Genomic DNA, 19477 nt, shown 5'->3' on the forward strand with positions numbered 1-19477 from the left:
CGCTTCTCAGAGCACTCGAAGCAACCTGAGCACGGCGCCCAGGGGTCTCGCATCAGCTCAACGCACACTCAGAGGCAGCAGAAATATTAGAAATATTAAGACCACAGGGTAAAGAAGAGACTCTGTTTTTTGTATTCTGCTTTAAAAGAAATACCAAAGAGGAGTAGAGTCTGTAATGGCCACAGAAGCACAATCCAGCACACAGGCTGACGGGCTCCGGAGGTTCCTGCTGTCAGCCTGGGTAGCACATGCAGCAACCTCCACCAGCAAAGTCAGGTTTGGGGCGCTGCCGCATCTCCGCAAACAGGCTCTCACCAAGCTTGTGCTCAGCTATGATGTCTTCCACCCGTGTGATGTACAGCAAGGAGAGCAGCACCCCCAGGAACTGCAAAACAAGGGCACCGCCTGCTGCTCACTGCACCTCATGGCACTGCTCACACAAAGCACGTCCACAGCGCCAGGTAGATGGACACCACATAGCATACATACTGACAGCACAGAATCGTAGAGTATCCCAAACTGGAAAGGACCCATAAGGATCACAGAGAGCAGCCCCAAACAGCTCCCATCCCAATTTAACACAAAAAGAAGTGAGATACCTCGTACTGAAATTTCTGATGGGAGTTTCTGCATACAGGGGAAAATATAATATACTGTGGGCTGGGACTGGATGATTCTTGATGTCCCTTCCGACCCAACCCATTCTATGAGAAACAAATAGTGCTCGTGAACTGGTGATAGAGCAAAAGATTTCCCACAGCACAAAGTAGCAGACTGTGTGGAGCCTTGGCCCCCTTACCTGGGGGAGCAGGATGCCCAGCAGAACGCCAGCCATGATGCTGTAGTTGTCCAGAAACCAAATGAGCACTGCATTCGTGCACCCGCGGACGTAGATGATGTCCTGGATGCTCAAGCGCTGCAAAGCAACAGAGCAGACATCATTAAAAAACAAAAAGCCACTTTCTTTTAAGCTGCTTATCTAGAAGAAGTGCATCTCATTTTAATTGTAGACCACACAGGAAGGACAGAAGAATCTCTGTTGCTTTTATCTGCGCTTCCAAGTTTTAAGTGCAGCAGTAGAAATATATTAATTGCGGACAGAGAGCTCTGCAGTAGCCCACAAAAAGATCTGCAACCAAAGCAGAGGCTTTGGCAGCCCTGCTCCTCTTCAGGAAAGAGCTCTTTCTAATTATTGCATACCCTGGTGGTGGGTATTTCATTTTGATGCCCTAAATTGGCTGTACAGAAACTGACTGTAGTCACGCCACTCCTTAGAATATTGACATGTCCTTCTTTGCTGTGCACTTACTGTAAGTGGGAGGTTATTCCTGGAAACAAATGCTTCATACATGTGTCAAGTAAGGAATCACGGAAGATGCACAGTCAAATGCAATCAGCTTAATGTCTGCTTTAACTTTTCAGTAGATTCAAGCATGCAGAAGACCTTTTGTTACTGACAAGGGCGAGCTCTCAAAACCAGAACCGTTTATCATCACGCAGTGGGTGCTGGTTACTTTACCTCTTTGTCAATGGTCTTGTATCCGCACATGGTGTTGATAATGTCTGTCTGAAAAGAAAATGAGAAATAAAACATAGAGCAAAGCAGAAGCCCAGAGGTGCCACCACTCCAGGTGCCCCAGTTCACAACACAGCCAGGAAGCAAGGAGGGACAGCCCGCAGCGGTGATACCTGCGCCCAACTCAGCCCTGGAGAAAGCAGAACACAGAGCTTCTCTCCCAGGAGCCCTGGGGTCAGACCTCCATGAGGCAGCTGACCCCTGTCCATCCAGCAAGAAGTGTGGTGCCAGAAACCAAAGCTGGCCACAACAGACCTCTATGCTACGGCTGTTTCTGTACAACAGCCAGTTTGTAAGGCTTTAATGGCTTAACTCGTCACATTAAGAAAGACAGGGATTAAGGCCATCACCACCACAATGATAACTTCCAACTTGGAAATACCTAAAACCTAAATAATTTCCAATACTACAAACGCTTACATGAACACACTAGAAATCCAAAGCCTGAGTGTTTACACTCACAGATTACCAAAACACTTTCTGTAGTCATTTAATGCTCTGCTTGAGTTGTGAAGCCCAACTGACCTGACAAGGCTTATAGGAAAGCCATGCCCTTGACTTACAAACCAAACATAAAGCCCAACGGCATCAAACGAAGAAGCACACAGAGCCAGGGACAGACAAAAATGAGAAGAAGCAAATGAGGAAAATAAAGCAGAGCAAACTCTACCTTGCTGATATACACCCCACCATGGGGGGAAGACACAGAACTGAGATTTCTAAGTGCCAGTGGACAGGGTCGTGTCTTTTAAGCACTCCAAAAGTCAGCCTCTCCCTTGACCATTGGGCCATTCCTTAAGAAGCACTCCCAGTCTGTTCTGAAGGCACAAAGGGGAGGTACCAGCTGCAGTACTGGGGCACAGCTGTGATGAGACCACCGCTCTCACAGCACTTGAGCTTGATATAAACACATGGCCACCAGCAAAATATTGGACAGCAGAGAACTTCATGACATCATTGCTGAATTTTAAACACAACATTTGCTAACAAGACATCGTGGCACAAGAAACTGTGCTCAATGGAGATAAATGCATTCAAAACAGAAGTTTGCATACATCCAGGGATGGATTGTTATCTTGGCTATGCTTGTATAAGTCCTTAATAAATACTCTGACTGGACAATAATTCCTTCAGTTTGCCCCAACAGCAGAACAACCAGGGCCTGGCTCATCCTGCACAAGGCTTTTAAAACAGATCTGTAGCCGACCCTCCTACACGAACAGGAGTTTTCCATGACTACAGAGTCAATGAGTAATTACAAACCATATCTGTGGCTTTCCGGGACAGAAACCAGCCTGTATTTGGAAGCATTTGTCAGACAGCCAAGATTGATGCATCTCCCGCTGTTTTCCAAAGGCAGCAGGCTGCTCAGCCCTGCTGCTAACATTGCCCTGCCCAGTGCACAGCCCTACTGCTCCCACCACAGCAGCAACACAGCTACCAGCCCTGATGCTTTGTAGCGTCCTGCTGAGCACTCCAGCCCTAAAGAAGGGGGTATCCATCATCTTGGGGGCTTCTCTGTGCCTCTCAATTCACTTCACTGAGTTAACAAACCAAGTGCTGCATCTCCTCTGCAAGAAACCCCATTCCTCCTTCCCCGGTTGGCAGTGAAGCATGGGGAAACTGAACTTGGCTTTACTACTATCCTGACGTTGGGTTGTCTTTGAAATACACAGTGCACCTGATCATCTGTCCCATGGCATCTGGCATTGTCTCTGTTCCCCACAGAAGCAAGAAGAGCCCATTTGTGGCAGACAAATCCCAAATACTCGCTCGGTTACAAAAATCCATCGACGCAAATGCTGCGTAAAATAAGGAACACGCACCAAACACAGGACCTAATAATTCTAAAGGAAACATCTGTGTAGCACCAACAGCCACTGATTGTCACAGTGCTTCCCTTCACAGTGCTGCTGCATTTCTACACACACAGACTAAGCTTTTAAAATAAGGCTTCGATTGAGGAAGGCGAGACTCAGGGAAACAAGCACTCCATTGAATCACCACTGAGCAGCCAGACTGCTCTCTCTGAGCCACCCCTGCCTCCCTGCATCACCCACTGAGGGCAGAAACCCGGGCGCCCCTGCCAGCTCCATGCAGTTGTGGATCAGCATACATCATTTTCAGATACACGACTTCTCAAACACCTCAGCCTTAAAACATAGCTGTTTAGCTTTGGCTTCTGCGAATAAATCTCAGCTCAGCGCAGATCTAAACACACTTCTTCTGACACACAGGAATGTGTAAGCATAAGCAGTGGACACCTTCATACTACACACACTTCTCAGCGATATCCAGCTGGATTACTGAGATTACCTATATGCGTCCCTCTTCTTTAAATCAAACACTCCAGCCCGACAAGGAAAGAGCAGCGCCTAGCAGGCACCGGCGGGCTATCCATCACAGCCCTCCTTTGGAAAGGCTTCAGAAACAAGCCTCAAGGTGCTGACACCAGTGGCAGGGCTGGCACTGAGCGGGCATCAGTGACACTGCTCACTGCCCACCGCTGGCCCCAGAGATGTGAGCACAGTAAAGTGGTGGATGCTGTGTCTCAGCAGTGGTGGCAGTGGCTCAGCCAGTGAGACGGCGGGCTCACCTTGTTCCGGACACAACACGTGTAGGGCACTCCACAGGCCAGCGGTCCCGGGGCAGCACAGTTGTGGTACGCATTCTGTGACCAATCCATGTAGTCTTCCCCACCGCAACACTTGAACTGCAAACGTGACACAGAAGACAAAGCCAAGTGGCAGATCGTTACATTAACTCTTCTAACAACAGGGGAAAAAAAGAAGTAGGAATAAAGCAGTTTTTAAGAGCACGGAGGGATAGGGCAGCTTCCCAGGAAGACATATGTATTAACAAAGTATGGTTATATACACAAGCAAAATGCATAAGAAAAAAAAAACAATTTCTGATTAGACAGAGCGACAAATATTTACACCTCCTGAATGCTTTCAGGATCAGCCAAGCTATGGAGATCAGGGGAAAACGAGGAAGAAAAGACTCTCCAATTGCAAGTAAAGAAGTTGTTTAATAATATATCTTACATAAAGTCATATCCAATGTGCGAAGGATCAACAACAGAATGCTTTCATGCTCAGGACAAACGGAAAGGGCAGAAAGAGACACGAGTGGCATTTTAAATATCTGAGAGTGGCACAGCCAAGCCAGCATAGATCAGCATGGGCTATCAATTCAACTGACAATATTTCCAAACATGTCTAAAAGAAAACTGTTGACATAAGGCATAAAAACAAAAAAAATCCAACAAAATATTTCAGGTGTGATTTAGTTACTAGAACTGAGATCTGGCAAAAATAAAATAACTGTGAGTTTGCACTCAATACAAATATTCACTCTGCGTTTTAAAGGAAGGGAAAAGCAGCAGTTTACTTCATCACTACCATTTATCTCAGCGCATATATACAAAATGTTGGGCAGTACGTGGAAACTTTAAAGCATTATGAAGTATTATGACAAAACTTCCTCAGGACAGTTTGGTTTTGACAGACTTTCTGTGCTGATTCTGTTTTTCAAAGCAGGCTGCCCTTTCCATAGCGATGTCATAAAATATCCATCGCATTTACTAAGCTCATTTTTTTAAGTAGTTTTTATTTGGCATGGCCACAGGCACCACGTGGGCTCTGCAAGCGCATTTCTGAACGTTTTCTGCTTTTTCTGTCAACTCTGAACTGCATGGCAGTACTCTTCTCCAAGCCAATAAACATTTCAGCACAGCAGCGTTAGAAAAAATAGGGCTGTGAGTCAACTGCACGTGCCATTAGGTAATGCTCAGCTGTGTTCACTGCAATTTCTGAATTTTAATTGCAGGTATATTCCACAGGGATTTCATTAGAATAACCACCCTATTAAAGGGCTTGCTATGTGCCCTTGAGTGAAAACATGACCGATAAGGTTCAATAGCCCCACTGCCACCCCTCTTCTCCATTTCCAGTGCTTCTGATGGCTAACCATTGCTTTTGAATGTCTTGGATGAGCCAACAGAAACACCAAGAAGAAGAACCTGGGTGGAATTGAAGCTGAGTTTGTCCAAACCTGGCTGTGGGGCCCACAGAAGCTCAAACTTCCCCATTGAGAATCACTACATTCCTGGATCACCGAGGACCCACCACATCTTGGCACTGCTTGGGTTTAGTCTTCCAACAAGAAAAATAAACAAACCTGCTTTTGAACAGAATCCATGATGTTCTTGAAATCTAAATCATCGTAGTAGTTCTCAATTCCTCTTCTGATGTTATCATTCAGAAACTTGATCGTCTAGAAGGCAAAAGTAAAAAGGCTCATTGGTTAAAAATGCCAAAAGTTAAAGAACAGGTCAAAGTTGTCAGGCTCCAAGCTCCTGATAGAACTGTAGGTGTAGGTGTTCACAGCAGAGGAGTTGGACCAAATGGCCTTCATGGGTCCCTTCCAACTGGAAGGATTCTGTGATTTGGTAGTGTCAGGTGTCACAGTGGCAATTAGAAACATCACTTCCATTTATCACACCCCAAACCTTGACATAGGACATCCTTTGGGATGCTGGGACATGCTTGGTCCTTCAAGAGTACCAAACAGATGCGAGCAATAAGGACAAGCAGGACCCCACAACAACCAGTTATCCCATATCCCCAGGGCAGCAGGGCAAGTGGGCAGGATGGACATGTGCCCACATATATAGGCGATGCTCTCTTTGTAAATGCATGCCACTGAACGGAAATATTATCTTATATATAAACTATATTATAAAATAGTCATGGCTCAAAGAAAAGAAACAGGACACCTCAGATAAAAGAAGGAAATAGGGAAAGAAATGGGGGAATAAAAAGCCATGGGAGATGTACAATGATCAGAGTTTACATAAATGCTCTTAGCCTGAGCTTCTATTAAACACTTCCTTCTCCTCCCCATCCTCACCCCAACGCATCCATTCCCCTCACAGCACAAACACAAAGCCCTGGCCCTGGGCATCATTGCCAATGAGAGTGCACTGGGAAACTGCTTAGCACATGCAAAACCAACAATGTGCTTTCTGTGTACCAAAGCCAATCACAATTCCTCCTCACCCTCTCAGCAAATACCATTCGGTGTTTACTTCACTTTCTGTCCCATGAAGTCCCCTCCTACATCATGTGTAGGAGCTTACGAGAGCAGTGTGCTCAAGGCCTAGGGAAGCCATAGGGAACATGTTCTTACTATAAAACTCAAAGAAATCATCTACCATTTTCCATTTGGAAAATACATAGAGATGAGGATTTTTATGTAGGTACAGTAAGCTTGTAAATGTTGATGTCTCCTATAGAACCAAGCTCTTTTGTTTGTGGATGTGGGCAGGGAAGAGATGGCACTCAGATCAAGCATGTTGGCTGGTCAGCAATAACTTGGTCTCCAAATGCAAATCTGAACCGGCAACCTGAGAGACAGAAGGGAAATAAGAACCCGTTTTGCCTCTGTCAAGCCACGCACAAATATTCTCCAGATTCTCCAACCTGGAGTTCATTTCCAGAACTGACAACCAGTCCGACCCTTCCCTAACCTGAACAGCCCTGAGGAGCTTGTGCTTGTCTTCAAGTGTACTCCAGCTCCACTGATGAACCGAACACCTTTCTCTGCTTGGCAGCACAGCTGTAACTCCACGCTCACAACCTCAGCTCACCTGGTTTCTGAAGATCAAGGCCACGACAGCACCGGCCAGCTCGATCAGCAGGCACAGACCCAGAATGTACATGAACTGCAGAGAAACAACAGCAAGTGAGATCTTCCAGCAAACCAGAACTGCTCCTTCAATGACTGTGATCGAGTCTGTAAAACTGCCAACACACTTGGCTTTCTGAATACGAGATGTGCTTAATGAAAAATGAAAACTGCTCATGCCACAGGCAAGACTTCTTCCCTTGCTTTGATTTCTTTTTCCCCCAGTCAGCAAATCCACTACCTTCTGCTTTGACTGGAAGCAAAACTAAGAGGTGTATTTATCATGCTGAGATATTTCTGCCTGCAAGGGCATCCTGCTTCAGAGCAAAGCACATAAATGCTCAGCTACATGCAGAACATTATGCTTTTATGCTCCAATGACAGCACTTACCCGTTAGCTTTCATTTCTTGAGTAAAGCAGTGCTTTAAGATAATCCAAGCCATTTTCTATCAGTTTGCAAAATGTTAAATCCGAGCCAAGATCTGGCCTTGGTGCATAGCTCTCAATTTATTTACTTGTGTCTGTCTCATCCCTTCATAACAGCAAAATTCACCATGGGAGCTTCACAACTTCCACTACTCTCAGAGCAGACCCAGGGCTGATTTCAGGAGGAGACTTTTCTCCATCAGTGTAATTCAGATACAACCTGCTGGGTGGTAAAACCCAGGCTCTGAGCTCATCTGTTTTGGATGGATGGGGTACATCCAGCACCACCTCAGGCATCCCTGCTCTTCCATCAGCAATGAGTGCTTCAACCAAGTCAGACATATTCTGCTTTCACCCTGTACTTCTCCCTGCAGCTTGCCCCGTGCTATGCTGTTTTCAGCTCCGTGCCACCCACACCAGCAGTGGTGTCACAAGTTACTGGACCAACAGATGTCTTTGCTGCTGCTAAATGCGGAACCAATCCAAGACACAGACTGAGGGACTTCCAGGTTCACCCCCAACCCAACCTCCTCCCCAGGTCGCAGGCAGCTGGGACCTAGCCAGCACCATGCAGCATGACCAAGGCCAGTTCTGGCTCTCATGGCTGCCTTTGGTTGAAACCAGAACTTCCTGGAGGAAACTCCATGCACAGAACTAACTCCTGCACTTCGTGTTTCTCTAGTCCTCCAGCTGGCAGGCTGCAGCCACACCTCAGGGGCTTCTGGCTATGGGGCAGAGCTCCAAACACTATTCATCCCCCTGAACATGCCCATGGTATGGGGAGCAGACACGTGCCTCAGCACCATGCCAACTTCCCAAGGCAAGGTAGCAGGGAATCAGCTACCAACACCCAGAATCTCCTTTTGCATACACAAAGTTTTTAGGTCGCTTTTTGCATTTTCGACAGCAGCTTTCCTAAAAAAAAAAAAAGCAGCCTGGCTCCCTCCATCCAAAACAGATGACCTCAGGATCTGGGTTTTACCACCCAACAGGATGCACAGGAGATGTTTCCATAGTGCAGCTGCTCCCTGGCCTTCTGGAGCACAGCCAGCTCCAGACTCCCATTTCTCATCAGCATCATCACAGAGCAGAGCATCACCTGCTATAAACTCAGGGAGTGCAATGAAATATGTTTCAGCGGAGACCTAGAAAGGCCTCCAGGTCTAAATCCATGCTATAAAGCAATGGTCACAGAACTTCTCTGTTACAGTTAGTGTAACAATGAAGAAACAAACACCACTTACTGCTTGAAGAAGGCAGAGGTTGTCCCTCAAGGAAGCCAGCATGCCCACAAAAGACACAAAGAACATGATAATGCCCAGAAAGATTAAAATGATGGCTGGGGCTAGGAAGGCACTTTCCAGAGTCTTGTATTTCTGCCTTTCGACTTCGGCATAGATCCCAACAGCGAGAACAAGGCTCCCGATCACCTGGAAGGAGAACGGAGCATGGAGATGATGCTCCTTTTCGCTTCTGCTGTACCAGATCCAGAGGGATCCATGTCCTGCTGGATAAACGTCCACCAGGATAAACCCACTGCAAACAGAGCCTCGGAGCCATACAAAAACAACGGCAGCACGTGAATTCCCTTCACCGTACGCACCCCCCCAGGACAACCCCGCTGACACCGGGGATCAGCCGGCTCAGAGCATCGCAGGACGGCTCAGGTCGGAGGGGACCTTTGAGACCGTCCCCTTGGGGCTTCCTCTGGGGTTTTCCCACGGAGAAGAGGAGCGACTTCTCAGCGCCGCCTCGCTCGCGTGGAGCGTCTCCCGGTCGCAGCGCGTGCGGTTGGATCCGTACGGTTCCACAGCGCGACGGACACGGGCGGTGCCGCTCGCAGGAGGCGGACCAGACGAGGCTGCAGGTGCCCGGGTCCCGCGGGGAACCCCGTGGGGCCGGAGGGACCCCTTTATCTCCCGCGATAAAGCGGGGCTCGAGAGCAGCCCGGCAGCCAGCCCTCCTTTCCCAAACACCGCAGCTAGAAAACACGGGCAGGCTTCATCCCCCGCAGCCGCGCAGGAACAAAGCACCCCACCCCCCGCCGCTCGGCTCACCCAGAAGGCGGTGCAGTAGGTGATGAGGCTGAACTTGAGGCAGAGGTAGGAGAGCCGCGCGCAGTACCGCGCCTGCTCCGGGTCCCCCACCGCCATCCCTCCGCCGCCTCCCGCCAGCACCTGCCGCCCCGCTCCGCTCCGCCGCTTCCGCCCGCGGAGGGTGCGGGCTGCTGGAACGCGTTCCCGACGCCGAGCGCGCTCCCGACGCCGAGCGCGTTCCCGGAGCCGAACGCCGCGGCTGCGCGCTGCCGGGAACGGCGACGCTGTCACAGAGGGTGCAGGCAGCGGCAGAGCAGCTCGGAATGTGTGACGCCGATAATTAGACAACAACGGTTCCGAGTATTCCTTGCCTAAATTATCAGCAGTTTCCAATGCCTCTGACACCTCGTCCCGTCGGCTGGATGTCCCTTGGCATCACCTCTGCTTAACCACCTGTGGCTTCGGTTGCCCTTTCCCATCATATTTTCATGCTCCAGTTCTGGCAAACATAACCTCGGAGCAGCTGATTCCTTGTGCTTACTTTGTGTGGAGCACAAAGTTGGGTTTAAAAATCAGTATACTAGTAGTTTAAAAATCACATACTCCAACATAAATCCTTGCATAAAGATATTAATACAGCATCAGCTCAAAGGAATGGCCCAGAAGAAACTTTTAAAAGCTGGATGGGGACACTGCCTCAGCATCGTCCATTTGCCCACTGGGGTTGCTCTGGGGCTTCTGTAAGGAAGCCATATGAAAATAGCTGGATAACCCTCTCTTGTCTAAATCCCAGGCTTTGCCTCGGCACCAAAACAACACCTTTCTGGACGCAGCTATTAGAGGTTATCAATAAATGGCCTTCCTCTCAAAGCTGAAACGGATGTGCAGTACAGTGAAAGCCCCCACCACCTCTCTCACTTTGTGTTATTGCTCCGAAAGACAAAATGTACCTTGTTCCCGCTCCTCGACCTCCCAGCCCCACATATTCTGTTTGCATCTCTCACCCTTTGCTCAGATCTCTATTGTTCCAATAGTAAAAGCAACAATGACAGCAACTAAACCAAAGCCTTAGCTTGTCCCTTTCCCTGCTGCGTCCCTAATAACATTGCAGGAGCAGATTTTGCTCGTGGCCACGGGCAAGTGTGACTTGTCGAGGAACTTGGAGCCGCCTTTGTAAAAATCACTCCAGGTTGGAAGTGAAAAGGCCAAGAGTGCACGCTCCCAGCCGGCCGGGTGCCAGGCCGATAGCCTTGTCATGGCACTGCCAGCCGGTGAGTAAAGGTGAAAACAAGCACGAGTCCCTGGTGGCAGCACGACACACGTGAAACACACCCTGCTTCCAGCAGAGCAGGCATGAGCTGCTGCCAAACAGCCTTTGAAACCTCAGCCTCGCCGTGCTGCTGTGTATTTATGTCGTTTGCTCCAGCTCTGACAGTGAGCAGAGCAGTGCTCACTCAGCCCCAGCTTCTCACACGCTTCTCTGCGGCAGCTGAAGGTGGGGCCGAATTTTCAGCAGCTGAAGGGGGATTTCTGGGGCTCCAGACAGACCCCGAGTGCCAGTGTCCCTTCAAAGCTGTACCAGGAATCACTTCTCAGGTCTGGCTGTAGCAGTAGGCACTGTCAATCCTTCCTGCACCAACAGGATGTGCCGCTGCCATTTGCATAAATCAAATCATACCCCATCTATTAAACATTGACGGCTGAGTCACATTGCCTTGCCCAGTCACCGTTCAGTGAAATGTATCACAATGCTGATAAGCTGACAGATAGCTGCAGAGGGCAACTTGCTCAAGCCTTGTTGAGTATTGTTTCCTTTTTGCTGCAGGAGCTCCCACAAAGGCCCTGGAAACACTGGGACCACAGCAACGCAGCCACCCTTGATCTCAGCCTCCAAACTCAGCACATCCATTTCAGAGATTATTCCCAAACAAACGGAGGGGGGAAAAGAGCTTTGAGCACCACTTTTCTGCGTTTCATTTGATGCCAACTTGGTTGTTTAGTTTTTGCCTGCGAGACTCCACCTCCTTTCCGAGTCCCCTTAAACCACGTACAACGTCTGTCCCAGTGCAGCTCCTGCCCAGCACACCGGCAGAGCCGCGTCCCCGGAGGCACCCGGTGCCTCTAAACACCACCACCGCACAACGGGATTCCCATTGGATTGGAAGGATTTGCAGCTCGATATATCTACCAATATCTCCTCAGCTCTGCAAGTAATCTTAAGGAGGAGATTGCCTGGCACCAAATTGTTTTGTTCTTTTTTAAAGGAAAAAAGAGCTCAAGTGGGAAGGGTCCTCCTCTTGGTTCTGCTCTCCGTGCGCGTGTTACAATGCCAGGCAGGGAGGAGGCCCTCGCTATCGGCCATCTCCTCCTGGAGCTCCGCTGCCTCACTCGGAAAACAAGAGGAGAGGACACAAGACAACTCATCCCAACGTGTTTTTAACAGCCCTCGAACCACCTGCGTGAGGATTCATAAATGGTTTTGTTCTGTGCTTAGCTGGAGAGAAAATATGAGCACCTTTCTCATTTCAAACACCAGCAACATTTCGCAGGCTGACTACCTGGATGACGATGACAACTGGACGGCGGTCACCCAGTTCACCCAGCCGGGATGGCAGATCGCCCTGTGGGCCATCACCTATTCCTTCATCGTTATCGTGTCCATCATCGGCAACGTCACCGTCATCTGGATTATCCTGGCACACAGGAGGATGAGGACTGCCACCAATTACTTCATCGTTAATTTGGCTCTTTCGGATTTGCTGATGTCCGCTTTCAATACCATCTTCAATTTTATCTATGCCAGCCACAACGTTTGGTATTTCGGTGAGGAATTCTGCAGGTTTCAGAACTGGTTCCCCATCACTGCAATGTTTGTGAGCATTTACTCCATGACAGCCGTGGCAGCAGAGAGGTAAGAGGTGGAGGATAAGATCTGAAAAGCTTGCCCTGGGTTATAAACCATGATTGCGATACTTTGTGCAATTGGCCCCCACCTACCATGTCAGGAGCCCTATCAGAAGAGCAGGGTGAGCACCAGGCAAGCGGGCTGTGGGGTTACAGGCTAGTCCTGGCATGAAAATGTGCTCTTCTGGCTTAGCTCCACCTATAACAAGTGGAAGTGGCTGAAATGTTATTGTTCCCGCATTACTGGCCATAAAGTATTCCCCCACCATCACTCCAACTTGTTCTTCCCTTTCAAACCACGAGGAGCCATCTCTGGGGTGGAGCTGAGGCAATAGGAACACACTGTGGGATGCTGAAAGTGCTGTAAACCGCAGTCTCACTTGCTTGCTCCAGCCACAGTGGGAAGCAGATCAGGAACGGCTGTAGGTTCCAGTGGTTCACAAGAATGACACATTCCAAGAGAGAGGGAAGTAGTCACGGTGATTTTGTTTGACTTCTGAGGTAATCGGTATTTTCGTAATGCTCTTTCCATCTGCCAAGCCTCTTTACTTGAGCTTAACTTTGGGCACTCGCTGTGTTTACACCTCACTGGTAAGCAGCATGACGCTGTTTTTCTTTTTACTAGAAAATGGTCAGAAGTCCACGGGAATTTCCTGCCCTGCAGGCAGTGGGTGAGGGCACGGAGGAGCAGAGCGCCCTTTGGGACGATCTGCCCTCCTTCCTCCCATCCTTCCTCCCCCCTCTGTTCCTTCCGCTGTCCGCCTGACTCGGGGAACCTTTCCGGCAGAGACCATCCCCCAGGCGTCCAGAAATACTGCTGCTTCCTTATTGAGCCCTCCCGTTGGCTCTGCAGTTCCCCTCCAATTTCCTGTTTCTTATCAAGCGTGCATATCTGCAGAGGGCTCTTCCAGGGAGGCAGTCCCTCTGGAACCCCCCAGGAAGCCTTGCTCCATGACTCACTGGGGTGAGTCCACCTCTCCCGCCCCACTCGGGGCTCGGCTTGCCCTACGCACCCAGGAGCAGGAAGCAGGAGATGGGTGCATCACAGCAGATAAACAAACCAGCTGGCGAGAGAAGGCCTTGCCCTGCATGCCTTCTGCATGCCCAGAAACCGGCCCTGCAGCTTGCCAAGTATGGCACGGTGGCCGCCGTAGTGGCTGGAAGGGCTGGTAATAAGCACAGGGATGAGTGATGTGTTGATCGCCCTGCAGATGAAAGCAAGGCTGTATTTAGATGCAACAGCAGCTCCATCCAAGGCTCCGATACTGTTTTGCTGTTCCTGGCTTGAAATCAAGGGCTGTTGGTAACAGCTGTTTCATACATGCAGCCTGCCAAAGATCTTTGAAATAATCCCATTTCGGCCTCTCCCAGGACTCCTTGCTCTCATCCCTTAGGGACATTCAATGGAAGTACCTATACAGCCGAAATCTCCCCAGTCACATGGCAAGGATCAGAAAGAAAACTTGGCGTCTCCCCACAAACCATATTTAGCTAATTCTCGCTTACACTTAAAATAGATACTGACACGGTCTCCTGGAAACTCGCAGCTTCCATTTATTGTTATGAGAACTCACGTCCTCTTTGGCTCTGCTGTTTAAATTTAACAAAACACTGTCTTTCAAACCTGTTTATTGTAAGGAAGGAGGGACATGAAGCGATCGATCTATTCGTCATCGCTGCCTGCATGGACAGTCGCTGCTGAAATTGCTCAAATCCCAAATCCTGGGATGTCCTGTGGATGTGGGGACAAGTGGGGGGGCAAAGGCATGTCTGCACAGCAAGAGGAGGGAGGAGACCACCCTGCAGCATGGTAATACTTAGGTTCCTGAAGCGTGGGCTGCTGGTCTGGCTGCTCCAGCAGCACAGCAGCCATACCTGTCACCCACTGGTCACCAGAGCTGCAGATCATGGGTTTGGGAAACGCACCGGAGAATATTTACCACGTGATGCTTCCCTGAGCTGGTTGGAGTATTGTGTAACAGCGCCTGAGCAGAAGAAATGCAAGGTGACAGGAGCACTTCATAGCTAAAAAAGGCTCTGCCGTGTGCAGCTCTGGCTTACTGACCGAGCTGCCTGCGTGAGCAGCCACACTCCATTCTGCAGCAGTGTTGCTGCAGCTCCGTCCCAGCAGCTCAGCCAGCAGACAGCACAGCATCCACAGATTCCCACCAGAGGCAAAAACAGGTTTTCCACTCTCTTTTGCCTGTGTAACAGCTGCAACAAAGGCTATGGAAAACATGACAAGAAATGCATAATTGATTATGTGCTCATTACGACCCCGTGCGTTTCTGCTCAGGGAACTTAAAACCAGGCAGAGAAGTAACCCAATAGTCAGATGTGGCGTGAGGGCCCTGAGCAGGTGTGGGGCAGAAGGGGCAGCACGTCCTTTAAATCACAAGGGCTCTGGCATTGGCAGGCAGAGGTGGGTGGCACAGAAGTTTTCCACTGATAAAAATCAGTGGGGAAAAATGCGGAGTAAAGTATACTCGAGGCTCCAATCTGCTTGGCCGGGTGTCAAATGAGATTGACACAGTGAGGATGGCGTGTTTAGGCCTTTTTGGTGGAGGAAGGAGGAACGCCAAATTTTTTACCAAACGTACAAAATGTTTTAAAAAATAATTAAACATAAAACTAGCAAATATATATATTTATCCACCCACAATTCAAAGTAAGGGGAATACTGGCAAAGGACCATGCACAGACCGCATAGATGGTACTTCCTCCTTTCACCAGAGGTATCCATCCATCCATCCATCCATCCATCCATCCACTCATATGGGACTAATGTATCCTACCTTAAGACTCACAGTCATCCCTTCAGAAAGGACTTATCTCTTGGAGCCTGCCAGAAAAGCTGTGCAAATGAAGCCCACCATGATGTTACGTGTGTTTTTACCCTTGTTGTATTTGTTGCACAGCTGACCAACCCAACCATAAACGTATTACCCACTTTTCTTGCAGGTATGTGGCAATAATTCATCCCTTCAAGCCCAGGCTTTCTGCTGGAAACACCAGGGTCATCATTGGGATAATCTGGCTGGTGGCCTTTGGGCTCGCCTTCCCACAGTGTTTCTATGCAGAGATCATGATGGACAACGGGACAACAAAGTGCATCGTCGTCTGGCCGGATGATGTTGGGTCGAAGCACCAGCTCACGTAAGAGAGAAGAGGAAACACCATTTCTGCAAAATGTTGCCAAATTAATTTAGTATCCAAGCTGTTGGTTGCAGACAGTACTGGGGGAGAGGGCTGAGGGAGGGGGAGATCTGGGGGAGCCGCATAGTGGAGGAAAATAGGTTTTGGGCAGCCCCAGCCAAGCTCAGTTTAAGTCAGCTGAAGTAACAGCTGCCATGTGACCACGTTTGCAGTAAAAAAGGGTGATACGCCATCCTGCCCTGCTTTGCAAAGCATCTGTAGGAGCTAGGAGCCCTGGACACCTCCCGAGGTTGCTTACTGCTGCTGTAACTGGTTGTCACACGACTATGTGCCAAGTTCCAGGAGCTCCACGTAAGCCTGGCTGATCTGCAGCCTGTCCAGCACAGTAAATCACTGTGCACTCGCCAGCTCGCTGCCCCTGTGCAGCCTCAGACCTGCAGGATGGGGAGGCATAGCTACAGGAGGCGGGCTGCAAGCTGTGCTGGGAAGGCAACAAAGCAACCACCCCAAGGAGCAAGCACCACCAAGCACCCTTACACTGATCCCTGTGGTGCTCCACAGAACAGCTGAGCCTGGTTCCTAATGCAGTGAGGATCCACACGGCATCACACAGGGAAAAAGCACCCAACCTTGTGTGGGCAGTGCCAGCAACGTGTGCCAGGGCCCTCCTGCCTGATCCCAGTTTTCACACTGTTTATGTTAATTTGACAGCCGTTGTAATTGAGTGAGCGGGTTATTCCCTCCCCATAAATGGTGATTGCTTAAAATAATCAAAACCCAAGCAGAGGTGCTGTGGAGTAAGAGGGAAAGTCGGAGCTCGCATGCAACTGAGGGCAATGGCAGCACTTTCATCTGGAGCAGAAACAGAGCAGCGTGCTGGTGACAAAGGCCTTCATGGTGTGCATGCTCACAAACAAGAACAGCCACAATACACCACTCACTTTCTGCTGCAGCCCAGCAGCGGTCAACCATCCCATCACAAGAGAGATGAGCCTTTGCTGGAGTCACCATTCCTAGAGGTGTTGAAGAGCTATGGAAATGTGGCACTGAGGGATGTGAGCAGTGGGGGTGGGCTGATTGAGCTGAGAGGGCTTCTCCAATCTCATGATTCCATGATCCTGTTCACAGAAGCCCCTGACATCATGTTTATAGGTTGATGCTTTGGCACTGAAGTTGATGCTTTGGCACTGAAGTTGATGCGAGCCAGACAACTTCTGAAGATCCCTTCAGGAGACATACTGATATGGAAATGTGCTTGTTTTTCTTTTTCAGGTATCACATTGCCGTGATCGTGTTGATTTATTTACTGCCTTTAATGGTGATGTTTGTTACATACAGCATTATAGGAATTACTCTGTGGAGCAGCGCAGTTCCAGGCAACCATGTTAATCGAGTCCGCTACAGACACCAAGTTAACGCCAAAAAAAAGGTCAGAAGTGAGACTCAAAAATGAGTACCCTCACCACAGCAGCCCTTCTGGCTCTTGCTTCGGTTAGAGCTTGCATTTGATACGAAATCTTGCAGGATTGGGCATCAAAGGTTGGTGGACTATATCTTAGGCCAAGGGGCAAAGGGCATACCCAGCGAGCACAGATAAATCAGTGCTCTCCACACCCCAGCCAGGCTCCAAGGAAGGCAGCTCACATCAGTGGCATCGGGCTGGGCTGCCTGGCAGTTCCCAGAGCAGAGCTCTGTGCCTCCAATTTCCACCACCAGGACTGGTTTCCTTACCCAAACAGCCCACATACAGCACTATGGGGGGGCAAAACAGACCCAGATCAGCAGCAGAGCTTTGTATTTCCCGGCAAGCTCAGCCAGTCAGACAGAGCCCCAGGAATAATGCACACATTTTCTTTTCCCCAGTTTGTGAAGACCATGGTGGTGGTCGTGATCATTTTTGCTGTCTGCTGGCTGCCCTATCACATATACTTTATCCTGGGGAGCTTCAAGGAAGACATCTACCAGCAGAAGTACATTCAGCAGGTTTACCTCACCATCTTTCTGCTTGCCATGAGCTCAACGATGTACAACCCCATCATCTACTGTTGTCTCAACCAAAGGTGAGTAGCATGCAAGTACAAGGAAGGAGGGAGGAATCTGCAATCCTTTCGATGAATCTGCTGGCCCAGCACCAGGCTGATTTGGTAGCATGCTCCCCCGTGAGGCTCTTGTGGGTCTGCACACCTCCAGCAGTATCCCCCTACTTTCACTGAGATGCCACCAAAAAAATGACCAACCTTTTATTTCGTTATCTTTTATTTCCATGGCGAATCAGGGGTAGAATGAAGTTGCACGTTTGCTCTTTCTTTGTGCAACCGAAAAGGTCTGGTCATTTATTCTCTTACATTTCCAGGTTTCGTTCTGGCTTCAGATTAGCCTTCCGGTGGTGTCCATGCATAAAAGCAACTGAGAAAGACAAGCTTAAACTCACGGCCCCATCTCTCTGTCAGTCAACCCGCAGGAAGTCAAAAAGATCAAGTTTCAACACAGAAACTCAATTCAATGAGAAAGAGAAGACCTCATTTACCCTCGCCCAGCAAACTCTTTGATTTCTTCCACACAGCCTGCCCCGAAACTGCGTTCAATTTGGGGGTTTTCAGGCCCACCACTCTCTCTCACCGATTAGAAGTGAGAAACAGTTCCCTGAAGAGTTAACTTTGCATGGATTTCTATAAGCTTGTACCAAAATATGCCATGTTCCTGTTAAACTGTGCTCAGGTGACTCCTCCACCTTCACCTCCTTCACTGTGGCACCCAGTTGGGGACGTGAGGCTCTCTGAATCAGTCACAGACAGGGTTGGTTGGGTGCCTGAGAGCTCCTGTCCCTGGGGAAGGTGCTCAGCAATAGCTGCTGAGAGCAGTTCCTTAGCCCCCATGCAGAGCAGCCAGGTTAGCAGCACATAGTGTGACACGTGGATGTGCAACAGCCATGGTATCGCTGGGCTTTGCACTCTGAAGCTGCCTGTACTGCAGCCTCAGCAGCCCTGCCAGGTCCCCATCACAGAAACCCATACATCTTCCCCTTCTAGACTTACCCATTTTTGTCATCACTGTTCTTCTCTCCTCGGATACTAAAATAAAGGCTGAAATGTTTCATCTTCAAAGCCTGAGACACGTGCACATATGCTAAACAGGAGAAGCTGAAATACAAATGTGATATGTAACGTAACACAGTATTTTATACTGGTTTGATAAGTAGCACCCTGCAATTCCCCTTCACCCTTCACGACAGGGTTGCATGTAGCACCACAGAGCCATACAGCATACAGGAAGATCCCACAATGTCAACAAGATCTGATTATTTCAAATATGTGGTCTAGAGGTTGCACAGACTCGTGCTGTGGGGAAGCAAAGAACACCTCCCCAGTGAGCTCACTGTTTTACTCACGTGAGCCAGACCTCTCACGTGCAGCAGTCCCTGAGGATTTCTATTGCTATGAGCTGCATCCAACAAACAAAATCCAACGAATCTGCGCCCACACCTCCAAAACACAGTGACCCTATGAGCAGGGTACTGCCAGCTCTGTGCCTCCACTGAGCTCTGAAGGGGAGCACCAGGCATGGGAGCCTGCATGGGATCAACACACACACACAAAACCCAGGCACGGATGGGATTAGATGCCAGCTCTCCCTGCACAATAACTCTTCCCAGAGCACTAAGCCAGCAGCACCTCTTCCAGAAAGAAC

At 49.2% G+C, this 19477-nt stretch overlaps 2 protein-coding genes across 3 annotated transcripts; one reads left to right on the forward strand and one right to left on the reverse strand.

The window, feature by feature from the left end:
• Positions 1-174: 174 nt before the first annotated feature.
• Positions 175-9847, reverse strand: TSPAN15 (tetraspanin 15). The gene is made up of 8 exons (XM_065746326.1): positions 9752-9847; positions 8939-9124; positions 7230-7304; positions 5759-5854; positions 4173-4289; positions 1520-1567; positions 800-916; positions 175-385 (listed from the first exon to the last, which is right to left on the reverse strand). The coding sequence occupies exons 1-8, from the start codon at positions 9845-9847 to the stop codon at positions 233-235; spliced, it is 888 nt and encodes a 295-aa protein (XP_065602398.1). The 3' UTR covers positions 175-232.
• Positions 9848-11778: 1931 nt separating this feature from the next.
• On the forward strand, positions 11779-19130 carry TACR2 (tachykinin receptor 2). 2 transcript variants are annotated; one of them, XM_065746319.1, is made up of 5 exons: positions 11792-12641; positions 15596-15790; positions 17063-17219; positions 17654-17850; positions 18144-19130. In XM_065746319.1, exons 1-5 carry the CDS (start codon positions 12238-12240, stop codon positions 18337-18339), a joined length of 1149 nt encoding a protein of 382 aa, XP_065602391.1. In that variant the 5' UTR covers positions 11792-12237; the 3' UTR covers positions 18340-19130. The 2 variants fall into 2 exon arrangements, with proteins under 2 accessions (XP_065602392.1, XP_065602391.1); XM_065746320.1 differs by lacking the exon at positions 18144-19130 and having other exon boundaries at positions 11779-12641; positions 17654-17854.
• The last annotated feature ends 347 nt before the right edge of the window (positions 19131-19477 follow it).

Source organism: Cyrtonyx montezumae, unplaced genomic scaffold, assembly GCF_038088225.1.
Source record: "Cyrtonyx montezumae isolate F1298 unplaced genomic scaffold, pur_monq_1.0 scaffold_4, whole genome shotgun sequence".
NCBI lineage: Eukaryota > Metazoa > Chordata > Aves > Galliformes > Odontophoridae > Cyrtonyx > Cyrtonyx montezumae.